The 12,978-nt window shown below is 41.3% G+C and overlaps 1 protein-coding gene across 2 annotated transcripts in view; it reads left to right on the top strand.

The window, feature by feature from the left end:
- The window catches only part of FAT3 (FAT atypical cadherin 3), a 331,100-nt gene that overhangs the window by 245,532 nt on the left and 72,590 nt on the right, over nt 1–12,978 (top strand). For both annotated transcript variants that reach the window (XM_075050110.1, XM_075050109.1), the window contains exons 9-10: nt 344–4,417; nt 12,206–12,402. In XM_075050110.1, the coding sequence (XP_074906211.1) occupies nt 344–4,417; nt 12,206–12,402 (4,271 nt within the window). The remainder of the gene's footprint in view (nt 1–343; nt 4,418–12,205; nt 12,403–12,978) is intronic.

Genomic DNA, 12,978 nt, shown 5'->3' with positions numbered 1-12,978 from the left:
GTGTACATGTATTTGACTAATTCCCATAATTTAGGAATGCTTTTTCCTACTTCAGTAGGAATAATGTACATGCAGCACTTGCTCAGATGCTGATACTCAGAATCAAGATACAGATAGCAGCACCTGCATTTCTGAAATATATACCATCTGAATTCTATACCATCTATTCAGATACCTGATTTTCAGAATGGAAGACTGGGAGGGTCTTTAGAATTCTTTTATGTTGGCGGGTTGTTTTTTCAGTAACTGCCTTTAAAAAATTGCAGCTAGTTGCTGCTGGTTTAAATTATTATTAAGTGTGTTGTATTTCATTTTTAATTTGCTTTCAATATTTGTCTTTTAGGAAATACAGGAAACACATTCAAGATTGAACCAGTTTTAGGAATCATTACATTACTGAAGGAGCCAGACTTAACCACAATGGGACAGTTTGTTTTGTCAGTCAAAGTGACCGATCAAGGTTCTCCACCACTGTCTGCAACAGCGATTGTGCGGATATCTGTGACGATGGCAGATAACTCCCACCCCAAGTTCACTCTCAAAGAGTACCAAGCAGAGGTTAATGAAAACGTAGATATTGGTACTTCTGTCATCTCTCTCTCTGCAATCAGTCAGTCCACGTTAGTTTATGAGGTTAAAGATGGGAATGTGGATGGAGTCTTCACTATAAACCCATATTCTGGAGTGATCACCAGTCAAAAGGCCCTTGATTATGAACGCGCTTCCTTCTATCAGCTCATCGTACAGGCAACAAATATGGCAGGCATGGCATCAAATGCCACTGTGAACATTCAGATAGTTGATGAAAATGATAACCCACCAGTTTTTCTCTTCTCTCAGTACTCGGGCAGCATAAGTGAAGCTGCTCCTGTAAATAGCATAGTCCGGAGTGTGAATAACAGTCCTCTCGTGATACGTGCCACTGATGCTGACAGCAACCAGAATGCTTTGCTTGTCTACCAGATTGTTGAATCTACCGCAAAAAAGTATTTCACAGTAGATTCCAGCACAGGTGCAATCAGAACAATTGCAAATTTAGATCATGAAACAATAGCCCACTTCCACTTCCACGTGCATGTTAGAGACAGTGGGAATCCCCAGCTTACAGCAGAGAGCCCAGTTGAAGTGACCATTGAGGTAACTGATGTCAATGACAACCCACCAGTCTTCAGCCAGGCAGTATTTGAGACGGTTTTGCTCCTGCCCACATATGTTGGTGTTGAAGTTCTCAAAGTGAAGGCTACAGACCCAGATTCAGAGATCCCTCCTGAACTAACTTATAGTCTAATTGAAGGCAATATGGACCATTTTTTAATTGATTCAAGCACAGGGGTGCTCACCATTAAAAACAATAGCCTCTCCAAAGACCATTATATGCTAATAGTAAGAGTATCTGATGGGAAATTTTATAGCACTGCTATGGTGACAATAATGGTAAAAGAAGCCATGGATAGTGGGCTCCATTTCACACAAAATTTTTATTCCACTTCTATCTCAGAAAACACCACCAATATCACAAAGATTGCTGTGGTGAATGCTGTTGGTAACCGCCTCAATGAGCCTTTGAAATACAGTATATTAAACGCAGGCAACAAATTTAAAATCAAATCCACCTCAGGAGTCATTCAGACAACTGGCATCCCCTTCGACCGAGAGGAACAAGAGCTGTATGAGTTGGTGGTGGAAGCAAGTCGTGAACTAGATCACCTTCGTGTCGCTCGAGTGGTGGTGAGGGTTTACATTGAGGACATAAATGACAACGCTCCAGTGTTCGTAGGGCTTCCGTACTATGCTGCTGTGCAAGTCGATGCTGAGCCTGGTACCCTGATATATCGAGTGACGGCTATTGATAAAGATAAGGGTGAAAATGGTGAGGTGTCCTATCTTCTGAAAGAAGACTATGGACATTTTGAAATCGATAGAGGATCTGGTAGTGTCACTTTAAAAGAAGCCTTCAATTCTGATTTGTCTAATATAGAGTATTTGGTTGTCATTCTTGCAAAAGATGGTGGTAACCCATCGCTGTCTGCTTCAGTAGAGCTCCCCATTACTATTGTTAACAAAGCGATGCCTGTATTTGACAAGCCCTTCTATACAGCTTCCGTGAATGAAGATGTGGAAATGCACACGCCGATTTTAAGCATAAATGCAACCAGTCCAGAAGGCCAGGGCATCATTTATATCATTGTCGATGGAGATCCCTACAACCAGTTTAATATTGACTTTGATACTGGAGTTCTGAGTGTCATCAGCCCACTGGACTACGAAATAAATCCTCTTTTCAAGCTGATGGTGCGAGCCAGCGATGCCCTCACTGGTGCTCGAGCTGAGGTCACTGTGGACTTGATCATTAATGATGTTAATGATAATCCTCCCATTTTCGATCAGTCGACTTATAATGCTACTTTGTCTGAAGCATCTTTGATTGGGACTCCTGTACTGCAGGTTGTTGCTATTGATGCTGACTCTGACAATAACAAGATTGTGCAGTATCAGATAGTCCAGGACACCTTTAACAGCACGGACTATTTCCATATAGACAGCACCAGTGGCCTAATTCTGACAGCCCGGATGCTCGATCATGAACTCATACAGCAGTGCAGCTTGAAAGTCAGAGCTACCGATAATGGCTTCCCGCCACTAAGCAGTGAGGTTCTTGTTAGTATCTCAATAACAGATATGAATGACAACCCTCCAGTTTTTAACCAGTTAATATATGAATCGTATGTGAGCGAACTGGCACCTCGGGGTCATTTCGTGACTTGCGTCCAAGCCTCTGATGCCGACAGCTCCGATTTTGACAGACTGGAGTACAGCATCCTATCAGGAAATGATCGGACCAGTTTTATTATGGACAGCAAGAGCGGTGTTATCACCCTTTCCAACCATCGCAAACAGCGAATGGAGCCCATGTACAGCCTAAACGTCTCTGTGTCAGACGGGCTGTTCACCAGCACAGCTCAGGTGCACATACAGATCCTTGGGGCCAACCTCTACAGCCCTGTGTTTTCGCAGAGCGTTTATGTTGCAGAGGTTAGGGAAAACGCTGCTCCTGGAACTAAGGTAATCCATGTGAAGGCAACAGATGGGGATTCGGGTGTATATGGCCAGATAAGCTACTCCATAATAAATGACTTTGCCAAGGACCGATTTTTGATTGATAGCAATGGACAGATTCTGACAACTGAGAGGTTAGACCGGGAGAACCCTCTGGAAAGTGATATTGGTATATTTCTGAGAGCCCTTGATGGAGGTGGCAGGACTACGTTTTGCACTGTGAGAGTGATAGTAGTGGATGAGAATGACAATGCTCCTCAATTTATGACGGTTGAATACAGAGCAAGTGTCAAAGCAGATGTTGGGAAAGGTTACTTGGTGACCCAAGTACAAGCGGTAGATCCAGATGATGGAGCCAATTCCAGAATTACCTATTCTCTGTATAGTGAAGCCTCCGTTTCAGTAGCTGATCTGCTTGAAATAGATCCAGACAATGGATGGATGGTCACCAAGGGTAGCTTTAACCAGCTGAAAAACACAGTTCTGTCATTCTTTGTCAAAGCAGTTGATGGTGGCATTCCTGTAAAGCATTCCCTCATTCCTGTCTACATCCATGTTTTACCCTCAGAAACTATTTTGCCTTCCTTTTCTCAACCCCAGTATTCTTTTACCATAGCAGAAGACACCGTCATAGGTAGTACCATTGACATTCTGCATGTTTTGCCTAATCAGGGTGCTTTGTATAGCACAGTTAATGGTGAACTGACTGAAAACAACAAAGATGGGGTTTTCATCATAGAGCAAGACACGGGGCTCATAAAACTGGATAAGAGACTTGACCATGAGACAAATCCTGCTTTTCACTTCAAAGTTGCAGCCACCATTCAGCTCGACAAAGTAGACATTGTGTTGACTGTGGATGTGGAGGTTAAGGTGTTGGATGTAAATGATAACAAGCCCATGTTTGAAACGGCTAGCTATGACGCTATAATAATGGAAGGGATGCCTATAGGAACAAAACTTATGCAAGTTAAAGCGGTTGATGCAGACTCGAGTGCAAACGGGCAGGTCACTTATACACTTGCGGTGGAATCGGAGCTGGAGAAGATCACGGAAGCGTTCACCATTGATAGCAACAGTGGCTGGATCAGCACGCTGAAGGATCTGGACCATGAAAAGGATCCTGCTTTCACCTTTGCAGTGGTGGCCTCAGATCTGGGGGAAGCTTTATCCTTATCATCAACCACCTTGGTCTCAGTTACTGTGACAGATATAAATGATAACGCACCCGTCTTTGAGCATGAGGTGTACAGAGGGTCAGTGAAGGAGAGCGACCCTCCAGGGGAAGTCGTGGCTGTTCTTAGCACCTGGGATGAAGACACATCTGATGTCAACCGACAGGTTAGCTACCATATTACAGGTAAGAAACAACTTGCATGCTTTTTTCCCAAAACCAGCTTTACTGAAGAACTGTGCATGTGTCCAGTTTCAGGTGAATGTTTAGCAGGGTTTCAGCTAAATTATCGCTGTGAATCAGACAACTGCATCTTTCTCTGATTTTTTTTTTTTTTTTAATTTGGACAACATTTGCAGCAGCTAGCAAAGCTGAAAAGAGAGAAAGGGAGTGGTTGTGTCTGTGTCTGTCTGTCTGCCTGTCTCTCTGTCTGGGTTATTCTCTCTCTGATTTCCAAGATTAATGCTTCATGATTTGCTGCAGTGCAATGTAGTGTGACCCATCAACCCATCATAATTGATGTGTCAGCATGGAAACCATCATGACTTAATGTTTCATCCAAGGGAAGAAGGATATTTTATTCTTAAGGAGAAAATCCTTACATTTCCAAGCATTTAAATTTTTTTGAAATAGCATTTTTCTTTTTCAGATAGGAAAGTGCATGCAGGAGCCACTTTGAAATACCACGGGGGGGGGGGGGGGGGGGGGGAGGATGAATTTTACATTGGAGTGAGTGGGGAGATGCCATTTCTTATCAGCACAGATTTCTGGCCAGGGAAATAGTAATCCACTTAGAAGCACTGGTTAGCTGCCATGCATTGTTATATACAGCATAAGGCAATTTCGATTACATTACTAACATATTTTTCAAAGTGTGGTAACATTGCTCTTTCCTATTGTGCTATATTTATTATCATTCTTTTCTCCTAGATTCAGACTGGCTTTTGTGTATGTTATGAGTGATGGGGTGCTGCAGTTATTTTTCTGCCTACGGCTTGCATTGTTCAATAGATTTTGTTAGGGAACAACTTTGTCATTCCTCCCAACCTTCACAATCCAAGCGCTAATATTAAATACCTAGTAATAACCAGATTAGTGGACAAATTGGCATTTTTCTCACTGGATGGGATTAGAAGTACACAAGACTGCATGTAGGAAGCAGGCTATTGGCAAAAATGACTTAACTAAGGGGATAACAGTTTGTATATTTTGATCTGGAGGGTAAGACCTACCCCTTCGTTAGCAATCAAATTGGAAATTGCTGCAGGATGGTGTGTAGGGAGAGGTGTATTATTCCAGTTAGCCATAGATTGCCTGTGTTACACATCAGAAGTAGTATCATTTTCAAAGCAACCAGAAATTCATTCTGACCATTTACTTGAAAGTCTGGATTCAGTTTAAAGGTTTGCAAAGACTATGTGTTTATAGTGTGATGCGTTGTAGGATATTAGAAGTAGAGGCAAAAATAGTCTTGTGGATAAAGCACAAGATTTGGAGGCTTTGGGCAAGGTGCATTAGCTGCCGGTAATCCAGTTCCCACATATCTAAAAGTAAATAAGTAGTGCCTCAACCTAGAGATTTTGTGATATTTGAAGGAGTTTGGGGATCCCAGTATCCCCTTGTAACAAAAATGCATTCATGTACTGTGATCATAAGCTGAAGGTACTGTTTTTCTCTTTGTTCTGAAGTCTTTCAGTCATCTCTTATAATGCATTATGCTTTTAGTTACATAATATTGTTTTCTTCACATCCCTGTGCTGTTAATTTAGCAAAAACTGGACTTTTGAATAATAACTGTCACATGTGTCAGAGGGTTGGAGCACCTTCCCTATGAGGACAGGCTGAGAGAGTTGGGGGTGTTCAGCCTGGAGAAGAGAAGGCTCCAGGGAGACCTTATAGAGCCTTCCAGTACCTAAAGGGGGCCTGCAGGAAAGACAGAGAGGGACTTTTTACAAGGGCATGTAGTGATAGAACAAGGGGTAATGGCTTTAAACTGAAAGGGGGTAGATTCAGATTAGATTCAAGGAAGAAGTTCTTCACTGTGAGGGTGGTGAGGCACTGGAACAGGTTGCCCAGAGAGGCTGTGGCTGCCCCATCCCTGGCAGTGTTCAAGGCCAGGTTGGATGGGGCTGTGAGCAACCTGGTCTAGTGGAAGGTGTCCCTGCCCGTGGCAGGGGGGTAGAACTGGATGATCTTTAAGGTCCCTTCCAACCCAAAACATTCTTTGATTCTATGATTCTATGTGGCTCAAAAATTATAGATCATTCTGTACCTTAATTTCTATCACAGTTCAAAATATGTCAGATATTTTGCTGGTATTTAGTTTCTGAAAATGTTAGATATCAAAGCCTAAAACTTTCTCTAATGACTACTGTACAACTGCTAAAGTATATGAGCTCAGAAATTCCACTGTCTTTGAATATATCGTTTGGAGTTGGGATATGCATAAGGAGAAATGAGGTTCTTTTGATTAAAATGTCAAAACATATTAAAGTATAGTTTAACTAACGAAATAGTCTATTCACACATTACCTCACGTTGAGCTCAGGAACTGCACTTGAATATTTCATGGCATTAGATTAGCTAGATGATTATTCAAATGCTCTGGCTTTCTGGGAGGCATTTTGAGCCATAGAAACTTCTGTGAATACAATAAACAAACTCTGAGGGAAAATGGGACACTGACAAAAAGGGAGAAGAAAACTAATTATGAGAATGACATGTGGATCCACCAAAACCAGCTTTGTGCAAATGCACCTGGAGAAAAGTAGCATACAGGAAAAAATCATCACTTAGGAGATGAAAGAAAGAAACATTCTGGGTTAGATGTGATCACTGAAGATTCCTTTGCATTCTTTTGAGAAATACAAATGCTTATTGCAGTCTTCTGGTCAACTGAAAAGGAGTAGATAGATACATTCTGGTAGATGAATATGTATTATGTTCTGAACTCCGTCAGTTTAGGATCAGTTTCCATGATTACTGGCAAGTAGTTGCCATTTTCAAGTCCACCTTCATCTGCATTTGATGGTGGGGGAAAAAACTTTTACACTTACTTACCCTTTGTTATTTGTAGTTTGGTAGCAGCTGGAGATATTCACAAAGCAAAAGCATTATATATAAATCTTAATAGAAAATCAATAGGAAGCGCAGATGACACAAGTGTACTTAGGGAGCACAGCAGTTTTCTTTTGAAGGCTCATTTGAGGTTGTTGCCTGTATCATTTGAGGCAGTTTGGCTACAACCAGCGCTCTGCTGATGTTTAGCCAGCCTAGACCCAGCCAGCTTTACTGAGATTTAACAGTGGTAAGCTAGGAAAAGCCACCAGAAAAATGTCAGTTGCTAAGACTTTGGTACAGTAAAGTGTTTTGTGTTCCTCACTGATGTTAATGAGGCTCCATCAGGCATGTAAATCTAAGGACAGACAATAGTCTTTAAGCTTGGTTCAGCTGAATACAAGGAAGATGGACAGTGTGTTTTGGAAGAAAGAACTGGTATTGTACACAGTAGGGTTTTTGCTGGGTTGATTGCCCAATATGAGCAAAGTGATGTTTTTTGTTTGTTTTTATTTTATATTTGAGATCCTGGAGTTCTGGAGAAATGGATGTTTCAGTGTTTGGGGAGGACTTGGGCTGCAGGCTGAAGAACAGTGTCTGCAATTTTACGATAGTAAAGCTAAGAGGATTGGGTTTATCATTTCGGCAGCTCAGTAAACACGCAACATCTTAACCTGGGAGTGGAGGATAAACCTATTGATTTTATGTGATGCAAATGACTAGAGTTCTAATTGGGAATTGAAAGTATCTAAATAAATGCATAAATGTAAGAGAGAAACTAAATAAATAAGTCCGTAAATACTCAGTTCCCCCTCCCAGACTGGGACATTACAGTGAAAACTGATACTGTTGGCTTCTAGTTTTCTGTTCCCTTATAATTCCCTCTGTGTGTGCTTTAGTAATGATGTGTGTCAGGATTTGTTTATTTTGGATCACTGTGTCTCTACATTTCATTTGTATCTGGCTGTTTTCTTTCTTTACTTAAACTTGAGCTTGATTTGCCTTTGTACTATTTGCTGACTAGGGAGGGAGGGAGAGCATTATTTAAACTTCAAGTAACAAAAGATAAAAGATAGTGCTGATTCTTTTAGCCTCAAACCCTTTCTAAAAAGTTACTGGAGTGTTTTTTGTAGCTAGCACTTCACTGTTGTGACATTCAAAGTAGAACATAAGAAAACTGCCAAAAGATTTTAAAGAATCCATTAATACATGTAGTCAGGAGGCTTCCGTTTAGAAAAGCTACATTATTCAGAGTGAAAAACTAATTAATTAGAATGCCCCTAGGAAACTGAATCTGCTTACATATATTAGTGAAAAAGTTAATTAATCACTGCAGAATGAGATCTGCGTCAAGACATATGTATAAGTACTAGAAAATGGTTCCCTGGGCCACAGTGTGGATTTTTTTGCCTTTCTTTTTTTGAGACTATTTCCTTGATGGTATTTTAGTGTTTACATCTCATTATTTCTGTTACACTTTATAATACAACTTCCACCTTTGTCTTCCATCAACAAAGTGTATAGCCAGTCCTAAGAAACAAAAAAAAAAAAAAAGAAAGGTAGCGCTAATGAAAAAGGCATGCAGATAAACTGTTACACATGTTTGCTGCTAATTGCACAGGTTTCTTGGTCATTCAAATTGATCCTTTTCTAGTGGAGTAAAGTGGGGTGAAAGGGATCCCAAGGACTTTTTTTTATGCATACTCCCCAAATTCCTATGTAAGATTTAAAAGCCATTCCATCAACAACAAAGCAACAGTGATTTTAAAATCGCTCCAAGCTAGCATTACTGCCAGCCATAAAAGCCACCAGCTGATTTTAATTAGATTTTACCCTTCCTCTTTTCTTAGCAATGGGATACCCGTACCTTGAGTGTATTGCTTCATAGTTGGTCGGGACAGTTAATCATTTCCTTTTACAAAAGGACTAATATGCAGGAAAGCACTGATTGATATCACAAAGCTAAATAAGAATATTTAAGACCATTTTTATTAATGGTTTACAACATTAAACTCACTATGACAAGATTACAGCCTTTTATAAAGGGGAGTTAAGCTATTTTATGCTGGTGTTGAACCAAATAGAGAGAATTTAATGTCAATCAGCAGGGGTCTACCTTCTTTGAAGTCACATTAAGACTCAAGTCAATGGACAGTCTCATTGCCTTGAATTGTATACAGATATGGCCTGTAGTGCACATCGACATACTGTGTAACCCTCTTTAGCAGAAATGTGTGTTTATATCACAAAACAGATTAAACAAGGTTTAACCGAGTCCTTTGATGGTTATTCCAGACTGTCATAGAAATCAGTGGGAAAATTAGGATCTGCTTGGTTTTGTGATCGAAAAAGGTGATTTTCTATCAACAGAAAATATCTGTGTTTGATATGCCAGTTTTGTGCTCTGTTTAATTAGAGGGCCTTTTATAATTATAATGCCTATCTGAGTAATTTTCCGGAAATCTTACTCATTACAATGTGATTTTTTGACACAGTTACAGCTAGGACAAATGGCGATGCTTAACAAGAAAGATTTGCTCAGCCTGTCTCAACTGACTTAGTTTTCATATTAAATAGAAACCAGTCTATCTTGTCATTGGTAGCTAATGAAGAAGACATAGATTACAGCCTGTGACCTCTTTTCTGCTTTTTGATGTAGAAAGAAGGTATGAAATATGCATTAGACTTTTTTGCTTGGTTTTAAGCTCAGTTTCAAGTTCAGATCTTCTCTGCCTTATTTTTTTGCTAAGAAGGTCCCTGGGAACTGACAGAATTGTGACACCAGAAGCAAAAACAGTGACATCTAGTCGCTTGACAGCAGAGGCAACTCAAATAATTCAGCCTTGGATTTTTTTTTAAATAGTTATTTACTCAAACATTCAACACAAGTACTAGAGAGGAAGGCTTAAGAACCTGGTCTTTCCACTGAACTTGGACAGGTCCCCTGACACATGTCAGGACCCTGAATAAGTTGTAAGCAAAAGTACACTAGGACGCTTGACATTCTTGATCCTGTTACAAGAAAGAATAAGCATTCCCTTAATATTTTTATACCACTTTTATACATGAGAAACATGGAAAGTAGTTCTCAGATTTCATTTCTGCATGGGAAAGCACAGCAGAAAACTTACCATGGTGGTGAAAGCACTAGTAGCGGGTTAGCTGGAATTATAGTTCGCCCAGTGGAGAAGCGTGATGCTTTTTTCTATGTCCTCACTCAGTTTCTGTACCACGTAAGTTTGCTGTGACTATAGTGTTCTATCCTAAATTATTAAATGTGCAGCTATGTTTTTACAGACCAAGGTTGTGTTAGACACTGTGCCCAGAAGACTGGGTAGTTGGCTTTACTTGTTTTGGCTGGGGTAGAATTAATTTTCTTCATCACAGCTGGTATGATGCTATGTTTTGGTTTTGTGACCAAAACAGTGTTGATACCACAAGAACGTTTTAGCTATTGTGGAGCAGTGCTTACCCAGAGCCAAGGCTTTTTCTGCTTCTCACCCCACCCCACCAGCGAGAAGGCTGGGGGGGGCACAAGGAGTTGGGAGGGGACACAGCCAGGACAGCTGACCCCGACTGTCCCAAGGGATATCCCACACCATAGGGTGTCATGCTCAGCATATAGAGCTGGAGGAAGAAGGATGAAGGGGGGACATTTGGAGTGATGGCGTTTGTCTTCTCAAGTAACTGTTACACGTGATGGAGCCCTGCTTTCCTGGAGATGGCTGAATACCTGCCATTAATTCCTTATTTTGCTCTGCTTACAAAGCAGCTTTTGGTTTACCTATTAAACTGACTTTATCTCAACCCATGAGTTTCTGCACTTTTACCTTTCCGATTGTCTCCCCTTTCCCGCTGTGGGGGGAATGAGCTAGCAGCTGTGTGGGGCTTAGCTGCCTACCAGGGTTAATCCACAACAGTGGCTTAAAAGATTTTACTATCTGGTCTGACAGGGGGTTGAGATTGGGCTCAGAGAAAGGCGATTGAAAGTGGTTTCTTCATGGAGCAGGCAGGGGACTGTACCATTTCAGATGAAAGAGTAGATAACTGTTGGAAGCATTAACAGCTGTGCCCGCCTCGATTATTGTACCCTTCTGCATGTGACATGTCCTTCCTTCCTTCCTGAGGATGATGTGGACCAAAACTTTCCCTCTCCCAACCTGCTTTTGTCACCAGGCAATGTAATGATATGGAAGAGCAACACTGCCAGGTTCAAGTGTCAGTGTTACGGCATGATAAAAAGCCGTTCTGTTTCGTCTCCTGCACTCCTTTTACCAGCTTTCAGTCACGGATACGTTTGATCTAATTGTACTGCTTATCTTCCAACTGCTCCTCAAATGACCTCTTGTTAGGACTATTTAATACTAATGCGTCTTCCTGTGTCATGTAAACTTTTTTAAAAACTAGAATTTTAATGAGCAGAGGAACGGCACAGCTGTATGATAAAGCTTTCATTAGAGGATTCCTTAATAGAACCCACTTCCAGTCCTTGATTGCATAATCAACAGCTAATGAAATTGTCTTGGTAACAAGAGCTACGGTGTATTACATCCTCTCCGGAGACTAAGTGGAAAGACAATTGTACCAGCCTGAGAGGACTATTGATTGTTCACAGTTTGAATTTGATTGCCCTTACGGGGAACTAAACAAGAGATCATCTTCAGCTCTGCTAAATGGATTTTGTTTCCACTGAAAGTTATTGGTTCACTTTCATACAAGGCGTTCGGGGGGCAATAAACACAGGGAGCATAATCTCATTACAGATTTCCTGAGTCTGCGAGTTGGAAAGCACCGACCACTGTAAAACAAATGACGACTACTTAATTCAGGTCCTCTGTGATGTGTCTGTGTGTTTAAACGAGGTGGGAGCTCTGAAGGGACACCCCAACCTGTTGCGTGTTGCTTGTCTCGTTGCAGGAGGGAATCCCAAAGGGAAGTTTGCTCTGGGACTGGTTCAGAATGAGTGGAAGGTTTATGTCAAAAGGCCTCTAGATCGGGAAGAACAAGACATTTATTATCTGAACATCACCGCCACGGATGGCCTCTTTGTGACCCAAGCTGCCGTGGAAGTGACCGTCACTGATGTTAATGATAATAATCCAGTTTGTGAACAGGTGAGTTAGCAACACCCACGGCAATCGACTGTTGTGTTGAAAGTGATGGTTCCCCTAAGGGTGTCCCTGCTATTTACAGGTATTCACAGGCAATGCCCTTTTTCATCTTTAAGGTCTTAGTTGAAGAATCTGGAGTGATCTGGGAGACGAGCAGGATAAAGAAGTCCTGTGAAGCCAAGATTGAAGGATAATGGTCTAGTAAATGTAGCAAAGGAGTCTTGTCCACAGTTGCCTTAGTTGGCTTTAGGAAAAAATGAAGCATTGTGAGGTGGCACTGGGCAGCCACTCCCCCCTTCCAGAAAAACTGTGCTTTCCCTTCACAACCAATGTGGAAATGCCTTCAATCTAGTTTAACTCCAGACTTCCTGAACCTGGCAGATGCCAGAGACCCAGTGGAAAAGGCAGAAGAACGTAGCTTGCTCTCATGTTGTTGGGCATGCATGCAGTGTAGCCTGACCACAGCTTTCACCGTGCTAGCTGTCTCTTATTCTGTGGAACAGCAATGTGGGGAACTGATATTACTGCAATAGAAAGGTCTGTGTGAAAGAAAAGACACGATGAAACGCAGAGTTCCTT

This window comes from Buteo buteo, chromosome 18 (assembly GCF_964188355.1).
Source record: "Buteo buteo chromosome 18, bButBut1.hap1.1, whole genome shotgun sequence".
Taxonomy (NCBI): Eukaryota; Metazoa; Chordata; class Aves; order Accipitriformes; family Accipitridae; genus Buteo; species Buteo buteo.
The sequence above is the reverse complement of the archived record's forward strand: the minus strand, read 5'-3'. Positions and strand labels throughout refer to the sequence as shown.